At 39.5% G+C, this 23,358-nt stretch overlaps 1 protein-coding gene across 2 annotated transcripts; it reads right to left on the bottom strand.

The window, feature by feature from the left end:
• Positions 1–523: 523 nt before the first annotated feature.
• RNASET2 (ribonuclease T2) lies at positions 524–21,477 on the bottom strand. Of its 2 annotated transcripts, none has more exons than XM_015857986.2 (10): positions 21,217–21,477; positions 18,004–18,108; positions 17,522–17,588; positions 13,810–13,865; positions 12,883–12,940; positions 11,916–11,986; positions 7,840–7,953; positions 5,874–5,919; positions 5,593–5,667; positions 524–2,814 (listed from the first exon to the last, which is right to left on the bottom strand). In XM_015857986.2, the coding sequence occupies exons 2-10, from the start codon at positions 18,090–18,092 to the stop codon at positions 2,587–2,589; spliced, it is 804 nt and encodes a 267-aa protein (XP_015713472.1). In that variant the 5' UTR covers positions 18,093–18,108; positions 21,217–21,477; the 3' UTR covers positions 524–2,586. The 2 variants fall into 2 exon arrangements, with proteins under 2 accessions (XP_015713472.1, XP_032299374.1); XM_032443483.1 differs by lacking the exon at positions 21,217–21,477 and adding an exon at positions 19,837–19,858.
• Positions 21,478–23,358: the final 1,881 nt, after the last annotated feature.

The raw sequence follows: 23,358 nt of genomic DNA, 5'->3' as shown, positions 1-23,358 counted from the left end.
AGAACAGTGGCGTGTCCCTGCTGTGAACTTTGAAAGGAAAATGAGAGCATGCGACTTCACCAAAGGATCTCCCCCATGTAAAATAATAATGATCATTCAAAAATAAATGAGAAAGAAAAATCAACCCTGATTTTGAGTAAAGCTGAGTCACGTTTCTTTCAAAAGCTTTTGATAGGAATTATAACTTAACATTCATTCCATTTGGTTTTCATTTGATGTAGATCACCCAAAACCCATGCACCATTTAAGTGTTATTTAAAAGAACCAAAAGAAGATTTTAGAAGTGTAGAAGCCCCGGGCTGATCCTACACAGGCAAATAAATACACTTTCACAAGAAGTATTGATCTTCTTACACCACAGTAGTATCCTAACCTGGTTCTGTACCTTCATGCATTAGATGACTACCACGACGGATGGTGGTAACAATAACACAAGAGTCAAGCTCTGCACAGAACCATAAATGGAACAGCAGGAAACTTGGTATTGCTGAAGCAGAAATGGAAGAATTTAGTTTACCTGAACTGCTTGTGATTATGCAGCGTTTATTAGCTTTTGAACTATTAACAATTTCTTACACAGTTCCTGAATACAGCAATCATGTATTGGTGTTCTTAGTTGCAAATACACGTGTTATATACAATGCATATGCAAATATATACACATACAGGAATTCTATAAAGTGCTGTCTGCTGTTCTTATCAGAATATTACACAATTATTAAGTCAACTCCAGAGAAACTACTGGATCATCACAGCACTCCCTGAAACATAGCCAAAAATACCAATGCACAATAGATAAACGTCTGGCCTTTGAATCACCTTCTGCTCAGAAACACATGCAAAGTTCTCACTGAATTTGGTAGAAACCCTGTGGACATGGTCAAAAGCAGGATTCATCCTGTTACACACTTCAAAAAAGATGCAAGCGTGAATTTCAGCCAACCAAAAGCCACTGAAAAAAAAAAACCAACCCACCTACCTCAATATCACATGCCCCTTGAAGCTAGTTCTCCCATAAACACTAACATATTTCAAACAGCAGTGAATTTATACCTCTTTACAACAAGTACCACATGTTGCATCTTCTGCCTTTTCCCTTCAGAATTTGACTTTTTTTTTTTCTTTCAAACATCAAAGTTCAATTTCAAGTATTTCCATTAAGACAATAATGGCATAGGGAGAACGAATAAAAGAATAGCTTCTTTTGTTTTGATTTTAAATGCTGTATAGAGTACTCCAGATCTGTTACTCTAGTACATTCCTCAACTCAGGAAGGAACAAAGTTTGAAAGAAAAACCCTCACTTTACTGCAATGCAGACACACTAAAATGCAGATCAAACCCATTCTCATGTATTAAAAACAATAACAAAACATTCAGATCTCTAGAGAGGACTTGAACCCCTCCCCACACCCCAAAAAATACAACAAATCACAGTACTCTGCAATGGGAAGGTAACAGCCTCAAAGGAGACGTACAGGGACAAGTAAAATAAACATGAATGGTTTCTTAACCTAGAAGATATAATAAATTTGTCCTTAGTGCTGCTTTTACTATTTTTGCAGTAATATACTCTTCTAACAGATGGTTCTTTGAGTCGCAATTGTATTTCTAAGACAATTTGAGACACTTGCATCACGATAGCACTGTGTAAAGGATAGCATCTAAATCAGTCTTATTTGGAAACATGCAACTCTGTGGCTTGCTATTGTTATGGGATAAAAAACACTATTGTACATTTGTACTTTTCACTGGAATTCCTGCAGTCTTTACTACTTACCTATAAAAAGCTATTTCTTAGAACCAAGCTATTACATGACAACTTTATTTTTAAACAGAAGCTTAGGCATTTTTTCCCCCACTTCCGTGGAAGTGCTAAATGTTCAATTTTGTTAAAAATTAAGAATTTGCTTATAGAGTCCAATATTATTCTCCTATAACCACAGACAATTTAAAATCAGTCACTCTTCATGATGGTGTTAGTCACTGTACCAAATCTACAAACAGGTGAGGCCGCAAATACAGTCTTGGGGTTCTTTTGATAGAGATGCCAATAAGAGGCAGATGTTAAAAGGCTGTTGTTTTTGGGCACTTGTGATCTGAATGAGGAAAAGTTTAATGCTATGAAGTGTGGCTTTTATTTAGTGATTCTGGAGAACGTATTTACACAAAGCTCCAGACAGGTCTCAAATTCTTCCATTTTACAATATCCTCTTCAATACATCGTCATATCAAGTTGATAGGCATCTTTTTAAAACAAAGAATGACTTAACTACCGTGAGTTGCTACCAAAAAACCATGTGGCTGATGTGGCAGATTGAACTGCAAATGAAACTAAGTTACAGCTCATTTGTGAACACTGATTCAAGTGAAAAATAAGCCAAGAAGTACAGACAAAGCTGTAAATCAGATTCTGATTTCATCTGTATCAGACCAGAAATTCAAGACTTTGGCCTACATAGCTAGTATTACAATGCAAACTATTCTTTTAATGGCCAAGGCAGATTTCAGTGGTTGTTTTCCCCACCCCCCAGCAAAAATACTCTCAGCATACCTGATACAGGCAAGGTTTTGTAATATTACTAAGTCAAAATTGCTTTCCAAGGTATGACTTTAAGGGATTGTTGTTAACTTGTTTTGTTGAAGAAGGATAATAGACTGGAAGAGTGTCATTGCAGACAGATAACTCCTCAGTTACAGGCTGCAAGTTGGTGTGCATTCGGCTGGATTCACCCTTTGGCTCTGTGCAGTTCCTCGGCTTCAGTTCTTTGGTGAAGCAGAACTCAATCTGACCAATTGTTTGTGCTTTTTCACCCTAGAAATACAAGGGATGAGATCAGCATGCTACAGGAAGAAAATGAACCATTTTGTCAAGTATATTGCCTTGCCTATTGAATACAGCAGTGCCTGCTTGTACAACTGACTTTGGAAAATTGTGAAAGAAACAAGTACTAGAAGCATCAACTCCAAACAGCATATAGAACATATTTGTCTGTGAAAGACGGAACTGTTTTTCTTTTATTGTCTCAAAGCTTGCTTCGTGAGGCCTTTCTGATTATAATACTCTGACTGGCAACTGCTAACTATCTAGGAGGGTGAATGGTGGGTGTTGTTGTGCCACAGTACCTCTGCTTATGATTGCAAAGATAAGCAGAAGCAGGACAAGCAGTCTTCTTCAGGGGTGCAGCTCGAAGGAGCTGACCACTGCAGAAGGCGATAATGCTTGTGCCTGGCAACAAAGGCACCACTCCCTTCTGGCTTATCTGTTGGGCCAGGTATGTCACACCAAACTAAGGAGAAAAGCAACCTCACAGAAATGGAGGATAAAAGGCCCTCGCTAAACTGGGGACTTTGGAGACAAACTCCCAAAGACACCTTTGATGGAGTTTTCCCTGAGGGGAAAACTTTGTCGGAAGAACCCCCGGGACCGGCTTGCTGCGGAGCTCCCTGGCTGTCTCCCATCCCCCGCGGTGATCAGACGAGTTCCTGAGATCAAACCTACGGTTGTACCTCGCTAGGACCACGGTGGTGACTATCTCTTTTGCTATCTGCAAAGACTCCTGCTTATATTCTACTTTCCCTATCGCCTACCTTCCCTTCCCCATCTCCCTAAAAACGGCTAGGACTTTAATAAACTGGTTGGACCAACATTTGAACCGTTGCTTCTTAATCTCACGCCGGGTATATACACAAAAGAACCTTGCCTCCCTCCTGTAAATTGGAGCGAGACATTGTCTAAAAGGAACAAGTAGAGAAGTAAACACATTCCAGTGCTTGAATTCACTAACAGTTTGGGGAATGTGCCTAACTAGTAAGCTTTATTAAGAAATATCATGGAAGACTGAGAAAATAGCCCAATACACAGAAGCTCATCACCTTTGTGATGAGCTGTGATGAACTCTGAGAATATTAAAGGATATGCCTGACCTGAAAAGCACCTTCCACAAACTCTGTTACAGGGCAGGAACAGAAGCAGAGAAAGCTCTCCAAACAAGAAAAACAAACTGGGTTTTATAGTGGTTTCTACTGAAAGGAATACAAAAGTAGGCTGCCAGAATTAGTGGAAATGTCACTTTTGGACTGCAGAACGGGCTAAAAAAACAAAACAAAAAGCACTCTGGGTGCAAAGAAAAAATTCTTTCATGTAGGAATGGGGACTGGTAACACTGCAAAGAACACACACGTAACAAACTGTACGTGGAAAAAAGACCTGTTTTGAAACCCTTAAGAAAGAACAAAAGTGACTGCATCCCTCTGAAAAGCTGCATTCAACTCCTATTCCTTTGTTTGAGTAACATAAAAATACATTTAAAAATGATTTTAATCTCAAATTCCTTTTCACATGAAACAACTTCAGAGGTATAAGAATCTCAGGGTGCTACTAAAGCAGATGAGCTGACAACATAAGAGCTATTAAACTTCATCAACAACTGTACCTCGGGAAGTTTTCATAAAACTGCTGTCTGTGTATGGGCCATAACTCCGGCAAGAGTGGTAAACTACTTTTATTGAGCTGAAATAAGAAATCTACAGAAGATGGAGAGCTATCTTGTAGGAGGTTTTTTTTCTGTTGTTCCTGCTGTTTGTGGCTGTGTGTGTGTGTGTGTGTGTGTGTGTGTGTGTTTGTGTGTGGTGTTTTCTTTTTTAAAGTAGAATCACCTCTGAGGAAACAAAGTGATAACTATGCAGTCTACCCACATACTGTTCAGAATATTATTTTGCTCCTTCAAAAGCATTCTTAGTTCAGATAATGAGAACAAGTACTTAATGCTATAACAAAGCCTATGTACTACATTCTTCACTGTACTGTGATCCACAGTACAATCCTTGGCAAGGAAAAACACAAAGACATAGAAACATTAGACCACAATGGCTCAAAAGGTAAAACTGAACCAGTGACCATCAAAACAACTTCATACCTCTTCAGATAGGGGCTTTTGAGAATAAGCTCAGAAACAGGCCTTTAAACTGCTTTATTTCCGAATGGTTCCATACAGCAAATAACTTCAAGCAAAACACAAGCCATTCATAGTTAAGTAAAGACAGTACCCTTGTCAAGGGCAATACATTAACTATCTCCTTTCAGCTCATTCTTACTGGGTCTGGTAATCTGCTATATGGCAATTAAGCTTTAGCAGCAGCAGAAGAAAGTACTCAGATACAGTTTACCTCTATCCCAATGAGTACAGCATTCTATAAGAGATGCCTGTTCAAAGTTTAAGGCAAATAGGGCTTAAAAACCCAGAAGTCCCACTGTCTGGGTACCTACACTAAGAACAAAGCTATGGCACAAAGAATGGACACTTCTATCCATTAACAATATTTCTGTGTTAAGAAATAGCTTATGTTAATGTCAATATGGCCGAACTCAGTGATGCCAGAATGCAAGTAACATTTTTGTAAACTCAATTCTAAGAGCAGAGAAATACCTGATTTCTAAGGAGATATACACAAGGAACACTCTGTGCTTTACTATGCTGCATATTTTTCACTATTTTTGCTTTTTTAAAACCTTTGATAAAATATGTTTGCTTGAAAATGATTATTTTGTGGGCTTGTGTGTGTATTTGGTTTTATCTATTTATTTTCTCACCTCTTCTGGAGCAAGACATTGGATCTTTGGTGTAACACCATAAAATTTCGTAAGCACTTCCTTTATAGCAGCCATCTGAAAAATTAAAAAGCTCATGAAAATAAGCCACTACCACATCTTCCAACAGACCTGACATTTGGAAGTATGCAAAAAGTTTATGATAAAGTACAACTTTTTAATTAAAACACACACAAAAGATCACTTACTCTAGAAATAAACATGACTTCTGCTGAAAGAAGTGTACACATGCAATGCTGCTTGTATAAAAGGTCATTTCTTACCTGGTAGTATGTACTGCCTGGCTTTATCCCAGCTTTCAGGAGAACACTGAATGAAAGACAAAACATTTTCATGGTTCTTGTAGGGAAATATAACTTCACAAGCATTAGATAAATTAATAATGTTAGTGATAACTTAAAATTAGGCTGAGCAAGGGAAACTTGTCTTTCATCCTTTGCCAGGCCAAGGAAAGGTGTCTTTTTCTTAAAAGCAACCTCCCACTAACTCAGGAGGGTCAGCAAGAACCCACTGTTATACCTTACTCTGAGGATGCCAGGAGAGAGATAAGTCTTCATAAACAAATAGAGGACTATGCTGCTGTCATTTGCTGGTTCTTTGAATTGCACTGCTGAGAGCCAATAGAGCACCCTTACATTGCATAAAGCTAGATTCCTGTGTTCTGGCCACAAGGAGGACACAGGATCTGGATTAACACTGATGTCAGTTAGAAACATTTCTAAAAATCACTTTCTATGTATGTTTTTTAATAGAACAGCTGCTCACATAAGAGCTAAAGTAGTTCTCAACTACATCTTGCTTATACCCCCTTCCCTTTAGATGCAGCCCTGAGAGAATTTCACACTTCCAGCTGTTAACAAATCTCAGGACCTAATAGGAACCTTAGAATACCAGCTTCTTTGCTTCTTCAGCACTACATGGGAATGTTCAACATCTCTCAGGATGAGAGCTAATAATGCTCACCCTTTTCAAGGTCAAATTCTGTACTGGGGAGATCTAACCCAACTGTATAATGGTCTACTTGCTAATGGAAACAATGCTCTATCATCATTTTACAGGAGCCTGTACAATGTTCTCAATATTAAGATCTTTTAGGAAACTTGTAATGATTTTAGCACCTACTTTTTGCTCATAAAAGTATAAATGTAGTGAGAACATAAGCAATCATTTTTCAGCAAAGATTAAATTACGTGGGTGCTTCATTCTCTCCCTCGGTGAAGAAAAAGCTATGAGCAATTAACATCAAGATCTTTCAATTTTAATTCTCTTCCACTACACATGCTGATTTAGAGCCACACAATCGGTCACTATGCCATCTGTAAGATGTTTGAATTACACAGCTACTTTGTTAGTTGGCTTATCAGATATTATTAATTTTAACACAATATACAACATGCACTGTGTCTAGAAAAACATGATTAAGTTTTATAAGACACCTGCAAAGATATGAGTGGGATAGAAAAAAGATGATTCCTTTGTGTACATAAAGTAAATAAGACTATTTAATAGATTGCTTGGACAAGACACTCACAAAATATGAGCCAGATTGTTTTTACAATATGTATACGTTTCTAAATACAAAATGAGAATTTTTCTTATCTCACAGATAAAGTCTTTCTACACAAGGAGATGTTTCACAGACAACAAGCCCGAGTTAAATGCTTTCCCATCCATAATAAGCATTGACCAGGGAAGGACTCCGGACCTTCGATATTCATTTGTAGCCACGATATGTTCATACAATAAGTGTTGGAACTTGTCCAAATATATCTAGGTACTGTATCTGCAATTGCCAGTGCTTTGGAACCATTAGGAGAAATCAGTTCTTAGGACAAAACAGGAGTGTCAGACAACAATTACTTCTGAAAGGAAAGCTGAGAACTGTACACACCAACTGAACACTGCACTTCTGGACAATGTTCCTTATTGTTAGCTCTCAACATCTTTCCAGGATGTTCTACACAAGTTTGCCTGCAGCTTGACCTTTCCTCTGAGCACAAAAACTGTATTTTCTAAACACAGCAGATTGTTTAGGTATCAGTACAATTGAGATCCAAAAAGAGACACATTACTCAAAGCAGAAAAAACCTCTCTCCTATATTATATATATATACACATACACTATATAAATTTTTTTCTGCCATGAGATTTTTAGACTTTTTCTTAAATCAGATTTTAAATTTACAGAAACTGTCTGAAGTAAGAGCAGATCGGAGTTCATTAACATACCCATTAAGGTCAACGTGCTGGTAGAGTTCCAGGGTTTTACTGAAATATTTCTTCTCAGAATCAAGGATTGGAAGTGTGGCTGCACAAGTGCCATGTTTATCCCATTCATGTTTCCTATAGGAAGAAATGAAAATTTAAGTTTTATAAAACATTATTTACAGCATCATTTATTTCTTTTATTAGAAGCATTTTCCAAGAGCTTTTGAACATCTAAGGATAGCGAGAGAAAAGCTAAAGTCCCTCTCCTTGTGGTTTGTAGCATCAGGCTAAGGAAAAATTCTCCTGGACAGTAAGCCACATTGCAAATGTGTAAATAAGCTGCCCTTAATACTGGCAGCTGCAAGAGAAAAACTTTTCAAATAAGGGTAAGAACTGCAGAAGAGAAAGGAAAGGATGGCACGGTGGCTTCAATAACAGCATGAACATGGGACACTGCAAATTAGTATTGTGCTTTGCTATACATTGCATATAAGAATTTGTCTTAAAGCCACTTCATAATGGTTCTGGTCTCTACCTGTTATCTGACTAAACAGATAACACTTTTTTTTTTCCCTTTCTTAAATTCAGCAATATCTTTCTAGGATTGAATGCCACAAAGTATATGGGAAATTGTTGCTCACAGCCTGAACCTCTGATTAACCACCTGAGGCAAGCAATGAGACAGCTGCGGGAGCACAGGTGAAAGTAATTCAGCTGCACTACAGGAAGGGGTGGAGCTTGGCTCCACCTCTCCCAGATCTCATACAAGGGCTGACTACCACTAAGGCAGGATCTCTTTCTCTGGAGATCGCTCCTGTGTGGAGTTTACTGCAAACCTTCAACATTGGTGAGCATTTTCCATTTATCACAGATTATCTTTCCATCATGATAATCTTTCATACAAAATATCTGTTTAACTATCAACTGTATAACTGTATAATTGTATAACTGCACACAAAGTGAGATGCTAAATCAAAAGGCACAGAGCTACCCACAGACTCTCTCCAAGCTGTGTCAGCTGCAGCAAGACAAGGACACACAGGGTCCAGTGTTTTGCTCTAGTCTTGTGAATATTCTAGAGTTGAGAGTGAGTTTAGAGTCACTACAAAACTATTACAGCAACTTAAAGATTATGCTTCTTTTCATGTAATTTCATTTTTGCAGCACAGCCACATGAAAAAACAATTTGATGGAGATAAAGCTAATTCTGACCAGCCAGCACAGGCGTAAGAAATTTCACCTTCATCTCTTCCACTTAAACACAAGTTGATGCAGCTAAACAAGGTGCAGGAAAAAAAGGATTGATAAACAGAGCTGTTCAGAAATTGAAAGAACATCTCCAAATGCTATCCACTGAGACTTATCCTTCACATAGGCCACAATTACACAATGTCCTTGTGCTTGAGCCTCAGCTGGGTAGCACACAGATGCACAGAACATGGCCACCTGTGTTTGTGAAGGTCATCCTCCCTTCTATACCTCTTCATACTCATAAGCTAGGCAGTAGCACAGACAACGTGTTAGCTGTCAACAACTTTCTGACCTTGTTTGCATTGTGGAACACAAGTACTTCCACAGGCACACAGTAGTGGGGCTTACAGCATTAGATTGGGTTCCACAATATAATTTGTCCTTCTCCATTTTCTTGATGGTCATCTTAAGATACAAATACTACACTGGCATATCTAACAGCTAAGTTCTACAAGTGGAGCCTTAAGTGGCAAAAAAATGCAAAGGAATGAAATTGGTAAAACTTAACTATGTGATTAAAAAAAAAAAAAAAAACAAACCACAAGATTTTGGGTCTTGGTAAATGTAACAAGGACAGAGTTCCCCAAGCTCAGCATCTGAGAGATGCAGCCCACAATGCTGGACACATGTCAGGTGGGTCCAATAACTGCAGAAGTCACCCAGCTTGAAAACTAGTTCAGTGCTGTAAGAACCTACACCTGCAAGAGCTGCTCGCAGAATGTTTAAGATGAGGGATACCCAGCTGTCCTGGGTAAGCACAGATTCCTTCTGCTGTATCAAATGTATAAACTGATCCTGAAGGGGATTCTCTTGGCCTAGAAATTTTTTGACATAGAATTATATGAACAAAAAAATTCCCCAAAAAGAGTGTTTTCAGATAGTAAGTTTTGAGATGCAAAGCACACATCCTGTTATAAGGCATTCTATCCTATTCAAACTATTGGGTAACAAATGCCACAGTTCACAAGAAAACAAGGTGAACACAGATGCACAGTTATCCTTACAGAAGCATAAAGAGCCATTCTTTAATCCCCTTGAAAAATCTTTATCTCCTCTTTTACACCAGAAAAACGTAAGAGGTAAACACAAGCAGAAACACAGTAAGCAATTAGGGCAGTCTTGGAAAAAGCCTGATGTGATATGCAAAGATACTCAATCATTTTGCTTGTCACTGCTTCTGTTCTTTACAGAATTAAGGTGCTCTCACTCTACAATGAAAACCTCCATTTTACTTTCAGATTCTCATTTCCGTCTTTTATACTAGATAATTTTAAAAATTGAAGTAAATACCCTATTTTTACCTGAACTAAGGCATACAAGATCTTACCAGCTTCCAACCAGCTTAACACTTGCATTTACAAAATCTGCAATTTGAATTGCCAATTAAAGAGTGCTTGTAACCTTACTGAGAGGGAGTAAATTACTCTGTCAATCAAAATACTATTTACAGTGTTCTAGCCTAACTTTCAGCTTACTTTTATACAAGGGATGTTTCCAGGTAATGAAATAAGTACGGTTAGCTAACCTTGAACAGAAACAAAAAATCTTTGTATCTGCTCATATCTGCTGCCTACCCAAGCACCTGTATTAGTAAAACAAGGACTAGTATGCACATGCTTTCAGAACAGATTCTGAAAGGTTCAGAACAGGTTTTTTTGGGGGGCAGGGGGGGAAATGGCTACATTTAGGACACATTTTTCTTATTCCCTTAACAGTTTAACTTGGCATAAACTTGTGATGCCACTGAAATAGACAGTCATACTCTCCCAGCACAGAGACAAGAGTACAGAGAAGCAAGATCACTTTTCTGGGGGGCAGGAGGGGCAGTTTTGATGTTCAGACTGCTGTAAGATACTTCTAAGACCATTTTAAGACTTGGGAGGACAAAGATCTTCTGTAGAGCGAGGATATTAAAAGACATCCATTCCCTTCAAAAAAATCTGCCCTAGTGACACAGGGAGGAAGTAGTCCAAAGGAAAGTCCCAGAGGTAATTACAGTTGAAAAAGCTGGAGGCAGAGCATGTAGCTTTAAGTGCTACTATATTTTATCTAATGTTATTTTCACAGCAGATCCAGCAGAAACAAATCACATCAAATTGCCAGTGATTTTAGTCTAAGCTTGTGCAGCCTCAGACATCCATACTGGCCTTCAGTCCAAGCACCTGGTGATACAGAAGCAAACAGGAACAGGAAAAGAAGGAAAAAAAAAAAAAAGTGTAGTAACACTGCCAGGAGTGACTGAAGTCCCCTTCTCCATTCCCATATTCCAAGTAGGTTGATCTCTAAACAAATTCCTCGTTGATCTGATTTTAGGCTGCTAGAAGAGTTAAAAGTACAGGTCTGTAGAGAAATGGCTAAGACCATTCAATGCATCCTATTTTTCCCTTTCCACCTTCTGTTGAGAAATCCCAAAAGGAAAAGTCCCCAAAGGCTGAAACATAGAGAAGATAGCAAGGAAACAATCTGAAAGCTGCTCTTGTAGCTAAGTTCTGACATCCCTACAGCACAAGCACTGTGCAAGTTTTAAATACTTCAGCTGCAGATGCATCTCTTCCCTGAAGAAAAAGGGAACAAAGACATTCTCTCTTTCACTCACTTTTGCAAACGTTTGCTTCAAAACCTTTGCCTTAGCTCCCTCTTCAGAAACTGTGTTCTGAAGATGCTATATTAAGAAAACTGAGGAGGAAAAATAAAAAAGAAAAAAAATATATATTAATATGTACCACTTTTAGCAGCTTTCTGGATGCTGCTTTTCATGCACAACACCTCCCCAAAAAGAACTCACATTGACTTCTTTTTGGTAAAAATAATATCCAAAGTTGTTTTTCAGTTTTGTTTGTACTCACCAGAAGTGGGTGCGATTCGGAGATGAATGAATCACATCAGGCCAATAGCGTCTCATGTCTGACATAAGATCCTACAAAATAACACAACTTATTAATAAGCTTACCTGTTGTGCTTAAAAGCTACTCCTAACAAAATCTACAGAAATAGGTATTTTTTCTAAAACTGAAGCCTCATCTTTCAGCATCAATGAGAAACATTGGCAGAAAAAGAAGAGGTCCCTTCTCCCAATTATTCTGGAAATACTGTTGGAGGTGTTAACAGGCAGATGCAAATACCTGAATATCTGAATGCATTAGTGCAGACTAGCAAGATTTTCTTTCCACTGTCCCTGCAGAAATTGATCAATCAGAGCTTTTCACCACTGTAGGATCAAGTTTCCCATTCACACTAAAAAAACACATGGAAGAGGCTTAGGAGCCTGTAGAGTCTTCCTCCTTGAAGGTATACCAAGGCTGCCTAGACACAGGCAACCTGCATTAGGAGTCTCTGCTTGAGCAAAGTGGGGTTGGACCTCACGCTCTCTGGAGATCCCGTCTAACCTGTTCTGTAATTTAGATATGGATATTTTAAATAAATTAACACAAAAAAAACACCCACACAACAACAAAAAAAAACCGTGACCTGACTGTAACCTCTATTTCATATATTCTGGTTACCACTGGAGATTCAGTGACTATGTTCTCTAATGTTTTCTTGCTACAGGGGAAGTGGCTTAACAAGTTCAACCACACATCCGCAAAACCAAGTACGAACAGCTGCTACCAATCACAGGCACCGTGACTTCAAGCAGTACCAGAAGCACTTAACTTTTGGAGTCTTTAAAAAGAAAGACTGCAGTAGCTGTTATAGTCAGGAAACTACAAACACAGACATGCATTTTGAGCTACACATTTTGCATAGAAAGCACAAAAGCAATGGCACTGAGCTGTTTGGATGATGCTTTGTTTCTTGTTTTAAAATAAATACCTTAATCTCTGTGACGTTGAAATGCCACGTCCTATTACATTCTTCACCTTTGTCAGGCCTAGAGAAGCAAAATCAAAATGGAAAAAAAAGATATATTTGCTATTACTAAAGATGGGAGATATCACAGCCTCAATTTTACATATGATTATATCTATAAATTTGATTTTAAAATACAAATCATCCATCAGCATTTGTGGTGTTTTGTAAGTAAAAATTCAGTACACTAATTATGGCTAAAACATTTCCCATGTAGAGACTCTCAATTAGGCCCCACAATTCATCACACTGTAATAAACGTACAGAGGAAGCACTGATATTGGAATTGTCTCGTTAGAATTGTGCACACCATGCCACTGATAACACTGAGCTCCCCAAGTGACAATTCAGCATGTATTATCAGACATTTAATGGAAATCTACATACAATACTGTTCATCCTTCCAGGACACACAGTTCACCAGCTTTCCATAGAGAATTTTTCCATGTATTTGTAATGAAAACCTTTTAACAGCTGCCATGGACATCAATGCCATGTAGTTGATTTCTTTGAAGCAAATCAGTTTTTCTGGGACTTTCACAATATTTGTGCTTAGTTAAGATATTTACATACTGTCACGAGTCACTTACAAAATCTGTGTACTTGGGGGGGAAAAAAAAGAGGGGAAGCTATTACTTCCCTTTCTCTTAGAGAACAGTGATTTTTATAAAGACATACATAAACAGATGCAAAAGTGAAAAGATTTCTGTAGCTCAGTGACTCACAGGATATACAGGAATAAACACCAGTTTTATATTAGAACAGATTCCAATAAGAGAAAAGCTTTTTTTTTTAAGCAATCAAAACAGAATAAGCACTGAAAAAAGCCCTAAATATCTTAGGTTTTTTTTTTCCTTTTCAGACTGAAATTAAAACAACCTAGAACCATACCACAGTCCATGAATTGTCCAGTAGTCTGGAGGGTCTTGACAATCATTAGCACTCATCTGTAGAAAACAAAAATACACAGTATTTGTTATACATGTTCAGAGATAATGGCTTAGAGCAAAAAAACAAAGCACATTTGCTGGTGGCCCAAAGCACTAGAGAGACAAGAGAGATTCTGCTTGCTCAAATCAGTGATTCCAGGTACCTGAAGCTGCCATAGATTGTGTTGCTTGATGCCAGTTGACTACAGCTAAAGTTCTAAAACCGATCAAAGGAACACCAGGAGTATCCCACACAGGCAGTATGAACAGAAGACAAAGGACAGATCCTGAGCTAAATGGAAGTAGCCTGAGCCATGCTTAATGAATGGAGTTAGCTCTACATTTATTCTATATTGTAGGTGGAAGTTTTCATTATTTTCTCATCACCTTCCAAGAGGTGCAGTCATCGAATAAAATATAAATATAAGCTGTAATACTGGACAAGCACACAACCATCTTTAGAAGTCCGGGAGTAGCCTTGTTAGTATATCAAAAAGGAAAATGCAAAGAGTAGCTAGAAGAAATAAGTACTTTTTTCAAGTAAAATAATTAAGATGTATTCTTAAACTATTTTGAGTCAAGGGAATAGTGAAGAGCAAAGACAACATACATTCCTAGCAAGGTTTTCAGTCAAGATTTCTGCTAATCCAGGTGAAACAGCCTATATATTAACTATCGTTTAGAGCAGAATACATATTCCTGATCACACAAACAAAAATTTCTACATTCATACATCACAGAACAACACAACTGTACTTTCCCTGATTACTGTGCTTAGTAATTAGGTCTCAAAACAATTTTCTTTATTAAATAACAACCTCCTCAGACCTTCTTTCCCCAAAATATTGTTTTCTTTTCATCTCTGTGTTGTCCACCCTGCCTTAATTACACCACAAATGCCTTTTATGAGATGCAGGAGCAAGAGTGGAGCACAGAGAACTGCAGCTAGAGACCTGTAATCTCACTAATTGCCTTCCACAAGCCACAAGCCAGTGGCAGCCAAACTGTAGGCTGTGCAAAACTTTCCTACAAACACACACTGGAAGCATAAGTAGTACTGCTCCTGTAAAAATAAGCTTTGTGGAGTTGAAAGAGTTCAGCTATTGAGACCAAAATACATCAAGTTAAGGGCTAGTGACTGACAAGTCTGAAAAGCAGACTGACAGATAATGAGCTTCCTCATCTGGGGTGGGCATAAGAACAGCAGTTGCACTCCTTACCCGATTTTTAAACCACAGTTCCCAAACAAAGGAAACACCACTGCATTTTTCAAGATAGCTGACACAATCAGGGCTTAGACTCAGTACCAGGATTCATTCTGTTCCCAGTCTGAAACATTCTACTGCCAGAAGAAAAGCTAAAGAGCCTAATTGTGGTCAGACAGTCAACATCTTTAAGTCTCTCCCAAGACCAGACAGGTTATCCAAGTAACTCAGAGCACTGAAAGTCAACAGCTTGTTTCCAGTGAGTAAAAGCATCTCCAAGCTGCCCAGCACTGAAACACAGTGTACTGAAGAGGTGAATAAAGATCTGGTATCATTTTACCTTTAAGTTTGTGAAACACCAGGAGTTACCTAGCCAACCCAGCTAGCAGTTTCTTCTATGTTTTCCCCATGTTGGTGTTGCACTGCAGGCCAGCAGCACAGTGCACCCATTGCTACCTGTATCACATCAGGTCACACGCTGTGGTCTTTTGACAGCTTCATTCACCCTGCTCTCTAGTTCTAACCATGGTAGTTTTCCAGTTTCCTTATAAATCAATATTGTACAGTGGGAAAATACCAGCACATGTATAGTGAAAAAGATTACAACAGGGTTTAGTGTCCATTTCTTCACAATTCTTCCCATTTTATCCAGAGCAGGAATCAAACTTCACACACTTGCATCAGATTTCCTCTATTTCACAAGAGAAAAACCCACAAAATTTATTCTCGTTTTAAGTCTCCAAGATGCATGAGCTGCAATCATAACATTTATCTTCATAAGTTTTTGAATTCAAAGACCTGTCCATCTCCACAAAAATGGAGGGCAAGCCCGTTCATTTGCCCCTTCTGCAGCTCCTACTTCCACCTAACAGAATACACACTGATTTCTGAGCAGAAAATCTAAGTTGAACCATACCACAGCACTTTCCTAAAACAGTATTTTTCAGCTTAATTATGCAGAACACACTCAGTATTAAAACACAAGAGCTGAGCAGAATTACAGACTAATTAAAGCACAGGACGAGCTGAGAGGTACATTCACAAATTTCTGGTATGATGAACCATGTCCACTACATTTTCAAAGAGACCTTTCAGGAATCCAAATACCTGAAACACTTTCTTCCACATACAAATATACAAAATAGGTAGGAATTAAGATGCAGCTCAAGAACACATTATGCAGCAAAGTCCTCAGCCTATAATCAAGTTCCTCTACACAAGATGCATCAACTCAAACACTTGCACAACATATCAAAGGAGCTTAAGTTAAACAATACAACATGCTTGCAGCTTGCTTCACCCAGCTACCATTTTTCCTTATGTTCATCATGTCAACAGTTTTAAACTAACACACCAACATCTAAATACACTAAAGATGCAGAATAGTCTTTTATGTTATTATATATATATATATATATATATCAAAATTGAATCTGGGAGCTGCTCAAGTTAACATTCAATCTGAACAAAAAGAAAGCATTTATAGGAGTTGGAATCTCCCTTTTTGCTGTGACTAAGGGGGATCAAACTGAACAAAACCTTGTTTTAATATGATTTTAACTTCAGTTCTCTGATCCCCCAAAAATAAGCAACTTCAGTTCTCTGATCCCCCAAAAATAAGCAAAAAAAAAAAAACAAAAAACCCACTGGCCATTCCTTGGTCTCAGCTAAATACACCCGAATTTCCATATTGGTATCTCCTCCTGACATTTATCATAAAGTATATCCAGTTTTCCACAGAAGTTTTTGACAGCAAGTTTTGCTGTTATTGCTTTTATGTGTAGCTCCAAAAATAGAAGTGAGAAATAAAGAAGTATGTTGAGCACAAAAAAAATCCTCAAATTTGTAATAAATAAGTGTCCCAGAAGTAGAATCTTCTTGGCTCCAGAGACAGGTGCCCAAGACTGAGGCTTCTGCATTATCCTCTGGGTACGCAATCAGTAGATCTGATCACAACGGCATACTGTTTAACTCAGCTATATCAGAAAAGGCGTACAGAAAAAAAATGTTCTACTTACAAGGTGGTAACAGGTATTTAATAGAAAAAGGTGTGTAAAATCACATTGCTATAATGCTATAATAGGATGATAATAGGTGGGTGGCAAAGTCTTCAGCTTCATGAAATGAGAACAAGCAAATGAGGCCTCTGCAGCAGAGCAGGGTTCATTTTTTTTTATTTTTTATTTTTTTTTGTACAGAAATGCTCAAAGACATCTACCACAACAGCTTTATACAATACCCTCTTTTTCCAGATAGAATCTGTATTTGATGAGTTATCATAAAAACCTTTGGACACACACCACAATCCCATCCCTGAAGTACAGGGAAAGCTGCAGAAGTTGCATCTTTATTAAAATGCAAGTATGCAAGCAAGATTAAATACTCAATAGGCTTTATTAATTCTCTTTTCAAGCATTTATTGTCAAAGGTTCCCTCTGTCCAGATAAAAGGGAACAAAACAAATCTCACCTTGCATACAGTCACTGGCCAATGGTGAGCAAGATACAGCTTCTTCCAGGTGTGAGGATGGCTATCACTGTAGAAAGGAAGAACAAAACTATTTTTCTCAAGTATTAAGAACACCATCTCCAGTTAGCAGCACAACGCCAGCAATGTACAGAGGTTAACACACTGACTTTGGTACTGGTTGTTATTTTTAGCTTCTACTGCAATATTTCAGAACACCAAGCACTGTAGGATCAAACAGTAACAAACTACATAGAAACAACATACTTAGAAACCTCACTGTTCAACATATCTGCATAATAGCTCCATATGCTTCCCATTTATTATGATATGGAGGACACTTCATAAACATAAAGCAGAATGTATCTACTAGCAAGCTTTTACAACATCAAAAAAACACGTCTTGGCTAATGACAGTTAAGAACAATGATTGAGGTTATTGAAGAAGTAACTGTTAAAGTCACATGCTTTAAATCACAACTTACCTTTGAGGAAATTTATCTGAAGTACACCAGCAACATGACACCATAGAAAAACAACCCAAAATCCAATAGTGCAGCTTAGCTGGCTTCATCTTGCTAACCAAGTAGCTGTTAAAAAAAGAAAAGTGTTAAAAGAAAAAAATTGTTACTTTTACAATGTTTTGCATTGCAAGTGCAGAAACAGAAAAACAAGTACCTCAGGAACAGTACAAAATACGAATTCTACACTACAGACTTACAACCACAAATAAGATTAGGATGCCTTCATCCTATCAAGGATACGCTAGATTTCCCAGCTAATATGACAACTGCCCCATAGTAATGTTTTTATTTTTTAGCTTGTACATAGTCCAAACAGAGCCATTCTCCAATTAACAGGGATGCTTATGGTCTATATACCAGCATATAATCAACTCACATACTCAGAGCAATTCATTAAAGAAACTCTGAAGCTAACATCAGACATTCATTTTGGATTAACTAAGACTGATATTAGAAAGCCACAGATGAAGTACAATGCCTAAGAATGCAACTGCCTGTAAACAACGACAGGCTACTGTAAAGTTATAATGAGACAATAATAGCAGGGTGGCAAAGCCTTCAGATACAGCAAATGAGAACAAGCCCAAATGCAGCAGACACAGATACAGAAATGAAGGAAAAGAGCTGCTTACCTTCAGAAGGCCTCAGGTAGGCAGGGATCTCCAGCAAAAGATACCCTCACCTCCACTGCCAACCCTTAAATGAGGTCTGGGAAAGGGTGCATCCTAGCTCCACCCCTTCTGGTAACTAGGGTACACTGCATACATCTGAGCTGCCCTAGGTTGGCCCTACCTTCTTACCAGGTGCTCAATCACTGCTTCAGGCTGTAACTTAGCATTTCTACTACTGCTACTAAACTGAAGTTTAAGAAAATTGTTGCCTGCTTTTGTTATAAAACTGCAAGAGCCTCTAAAAAATATGCACCTGCCTGGTTTACTTACTGCCCTGTAAACCCCAACAATCAGGGGGAAAAAAATAAATAACCCAAATTTCACCAACAGGTGACTTTCAAATGGCACAGATCAAAAAATTCAAATGCCTCCTACACAGACACTTCGTAGATACTAAAAATAGAAGCACATACATGTATTTGCATGCAATTATTAACACTTTATTGAACATCCTTTCCAACTTCTTCATTTTCACAACCCTACAAGTTGCATGAAAAGACGACACTCTTTGTACTTTGTTGCCTTCAGCAACAGTGTTTGTCAGCCAAGAGAAAGTGTTAAAACAATTATGTCCCCAGAAAGTGATGTCATCAGAAAGGCTACAATGTAGAAAAGACTATCCTAAGTAAACTGTAAAAGAAATAAAGTAGCAAGCATTACAGCATCTCTTTTGCAAACTGGAATGACTTAAGAGGATCAATACAAAGAAACGGGATTTTTACAGACTTAAGTGCAAACAAAGCAAAAAAGTAATAATCTTTCTTGCTTGAGTCCTACAATTGGTCAGATAACGACCAGAGAGAGGGCTTTAAAAATGCTATTAACTGAATGCTCTGGTTTCTTTCACACACTGCTCTGCCACTGAAACTGAAGCATAGAGACAAAAAGGGACAGCCCCTACATTTTTACATATTAAAAAGATACTTCATTACTGATAAGCAATATTTAACATGAGGTTTTATCTTGGAAGACCCTAGCAGAAACTGATTAAAAAACAACACAGTTACAATGACAGATCAATTTACTCTAGCTTATCTTTTATCAGTCTGTAAGGGCAGCTAACATAAAGATGTTGACCAAGATAGTAATAAAGAGTCAAAGGTTATTAGTAAAGAAAACTCACCAATGTCAATGCTTGGACCAGATAGCTGAGGCAGTCTCCACTGGAGAGCAATCGCCAAGAGATGCTGCCTCAGTGGTGGTCAGCCCTTAAATGAGGTCTCAGAGGAGGTGGAGTCGAAGTCCACCCCTTCCAGGAGCACAGCTAGATTACTCTCACCTGTGCTCCCACAGCTGACCCAACACTTACCTCAGCTGATTAATCAGTGGTTCAAAGCTGTGATTTTCCATAAAAGCACCTAGCGGGAAAGCAAGGCCAACCCAGGGAGCTCAGTTGCACACAATGTACCTGAGTGACCAGGAGGGGTGGAGCCAGGATACACCCTTTCCCAGGCCCCAATTAAGGGCTGGTAGGGAAGAGCAAAGATCTTTTGGGAGATACACACCTTACATGCCTAAGGCCTTTTGAAGGTAAGAAGCTTTTTTCCTTTATTGTTGTGTTTATAGCTGTTGCATTTGAATGAGTCCTTACTTGCTACAGACTGGGACCTCACTATTCTGTTGTTACTGCTGTACTTTCTATTGTGTTAGGAATCAAATTATTTGTTGGCAGACTTACATTGTTAACAACATAACTTAAAACCAGTTTAGCATGGGCAGCAGTAGCTGGGAAACAGGACATCTGACTGGAACCCAAGAGCACAAAAAGGAGCATCTGGGCTCAATATAATTTCAAACAAGGGGATGAGCATTACCCTGCTGCAACAAGTCAGACAGCCCTGTTACTAAGTTGGGAGTCAGAAGCATTAATTTCATTTCTAGCGATGTTCCTGGCTCAAGCAGAGTTTACATCCCAGCACTCTCCTGGCTAACTATTCCTTCACGTGCAACACTCACAGCCGCTATCGTAGAAGCCCTTCAGCAGGTCTCTTCCCCGCTTCTTGCCGTGACCCAAGGCAGCCCTGGCGCGTGGTGCTTTTAGGAGCAGCTTTGCTTTCCACTAACCAGCTTCCTGGGGAAGTCCTAAGCAAGGCAGCTCCGTGCCTTCCTCATGCACTAACCAACGCGCTGATCCACTTTTAGTGCCGTGCTGAACAATTTGATTTCCTGGCTGCTCCTGAGAAACATCCATCAGGCTTTATTACAGATGCATTTCGTAGAAAACTAGCGCTGCAGAGACCTCAGGAGGACGAGTGAAGGCAATAGGAGGATACCGTAATCGATGCCCAATGCTACCTACAGTTTTCCAACTCTGGGCAACGTTACTATTTCTTTGGCAGCCCTTTAACAAGCTCCATAGGGAACCGAAAGCATAAAACGCGAGACTTAGCCCAAACTGAGCCCTCACTGACTTCAGTCCTGCACGACCTGCCAGATTCCTTGCAAGTCAGGGAAGAGGAGAGGAAACAAGCTCAGGCGGGATACCTCACCCCGCCCCCCTTACCTGCTGCTCCTCCGGGGCCGCCTAAGCCTCTCGCAGTGCTGCCTGCACAACCCGGCCCGCAGGAGGTTGGGGCAAGGAACAGGAGCACAGCGCTGCGACCACCGCCCCGCTGCGGCCCGCACTTCCGCCCTCCGGCACAGCTGAGCTGGGCTGCACAGCGGGGCGGGGCCGTCGGGAGCTGCTGAGGCCTCGCTGTGTTTGCTCGGACTGCGCGTTCAGCAAGAGTAGAATGAGTACAGTGAGGAAGCGCTGAGACATGGGTTTGTGTGTGCTTCCTCATGGGGGAGGACTGAAACGACATCGTTCTTGTTTGGAAACAACAGGCAGCTCCTGAAGAACAGAGAATACAAAGGAGTGAATGATGAGTTTCTCAGACCACACTTGGCTCTTGTGTTTTCTCAGCACCATGACAAACCACAAAACTGATTCTGACACCTGTGTGTCTGCTGGTATGTGAATCACAAATAACAAGTGGTGTTATTAATTACTACTGTGTGCTTCTGAACTATGGGGGAGATACTGCAACCACCCTGCGTTAATGCACAGGAGAAATATGTGGGCAGATCTACTTCCACAGACAAACTAGTTACGCTTTTGGCCATTCAAATCTTGGTTCAAAGTCATGTTATTATTCACTGTTAACACGTTTACACATTTGCACAGTGAGAAGGAGGATGAGGCAAAATTAATCTTTGCCCTTTCTATGATGATAGAAAAAATGTCACGCCAAATGGAACGAGTGATCCATCTGCTGCTGTTCTCAGAAACAGCAGCCCGATGTACTGAAAGCTTCAGTGATCGTCCCTCTCTACTCTTGCCTTTGTGAGGTCCCGTCTGGAGTACTGTGTCCAGGTCTGGAGATCCCAATACAAGAAATACAGCTGTTGGAGAGGGTCCAGAGGGGGGCCACGAAGATGACCAGAGGGCTGAAGCACCTCTCAAGACAGGCTGAGGGAAGCTGGCTTGTTCATCATGGAGAAAAGAAGGCTGCAGGGTAACCTCATTGCAGCCTTTTAGTACCCGAAGGGAGCTTGTAAACAGGACGGGAGTCAACTCTTTGAAAGGGAGATAGCAGCAGGATAAGGGGAAATGGTTTTAAGTTGAAGGAGGGAAGACATAGGTTGGATGTCAGGGGAAAACTCTACTATGAGTGGTGAGGTGCTGGAACAGGCTGCCCAGAGAGACTGTGGCTTGAGACCTCAAGCACTGTCGACTTTACTGAATCTTTTTAAACCTTGCATGGTAACTATTGAGCCACAGCCTGAACCATTGATTGAGCCTCTGGGGAAAGGACCCGGTCAGCTCTGGGAGCCATCCAGAATGTGGCTTGTCTTTCATGTCGTGATTGCTCATCACCTCACTGTTCTCACATCCACTTTTTGGTCTCCATAAATACCCAGGAATCATCAATGAATGGCACTGGGTGCCTTTTTTTTTCCCTTCTCCATGGAGGAATTCGGTTCCATATCTTTGCTTCGTATTCATTTCCATATCAGACACCATTTTGTCAGACTGCCCCACTGCTACCACCTGTTGCATGGCAACAAAACGTAATGGAAAGTTGGTGGGAACGTTCAGCCTCTACTGAATGATGTCATGGGCCAACATAGTGAAATAGGAGGAGTGCTCTGAAAGTAATGCCTCTTATTTCTCTGGTTAATTTATGTTGTGCTATCACAAAGCACATGGTACAGTCAGGTGAATGTTTTGAGTTTTGTCTCTGTTTGCAAAAGATATTATTAAAAAAGAATGATCCCGAAGCACCTTTTAGATCTCTTTATTAGGTCTGGAGTTGTATCAGAGGAATGAAATGGTGTAGATAATAGCAGGTAGTATGTTTCTACACTTATGTCTTGCTTCTGATGGGGCTTTGAGAAGCTGGAACTGAACTATTATCTGCTTTAAATAATAATAAAAATGCAGTGCTGTGGGATTTACTAGGGTTCAACCTTGTGCTGAGGTGAAAGACGGTCATTGTCTCCAGCTGCAGGACTCCTACTATCACACCTGGTGGAGCTCACTATGTCTTAAGGGATCGCCGCAGAACTGCTGCCACCTGCTGCACGTCACAGAATCACACACAGAATCACAGAATGACCCGGGTTGGAAGGGACCTCAAGGATCATGTAATTCCAACCCCCC

Source organism: Coturnix japonica, chromosome 3 (assembly GCF_001577835.2).
Source record: "Coturnix japonica isolate 7356 chromosome 3, Coturnix japonica 2.1, whole genome shotgun sequence".
In the NCBI taxonomy this organism is placed as follows: domain Eukaryota; kingdom Metazoa; phylum Chordata; class Aves; order Galliformes; family Phasianidae; genus Coturnix; species Coturnix japonica.
The sequence above is the reverse complement of the archived record's forward strand: the minus strand, read 5'-3'. Positions and strand labels throughout refer to the sequence as shown.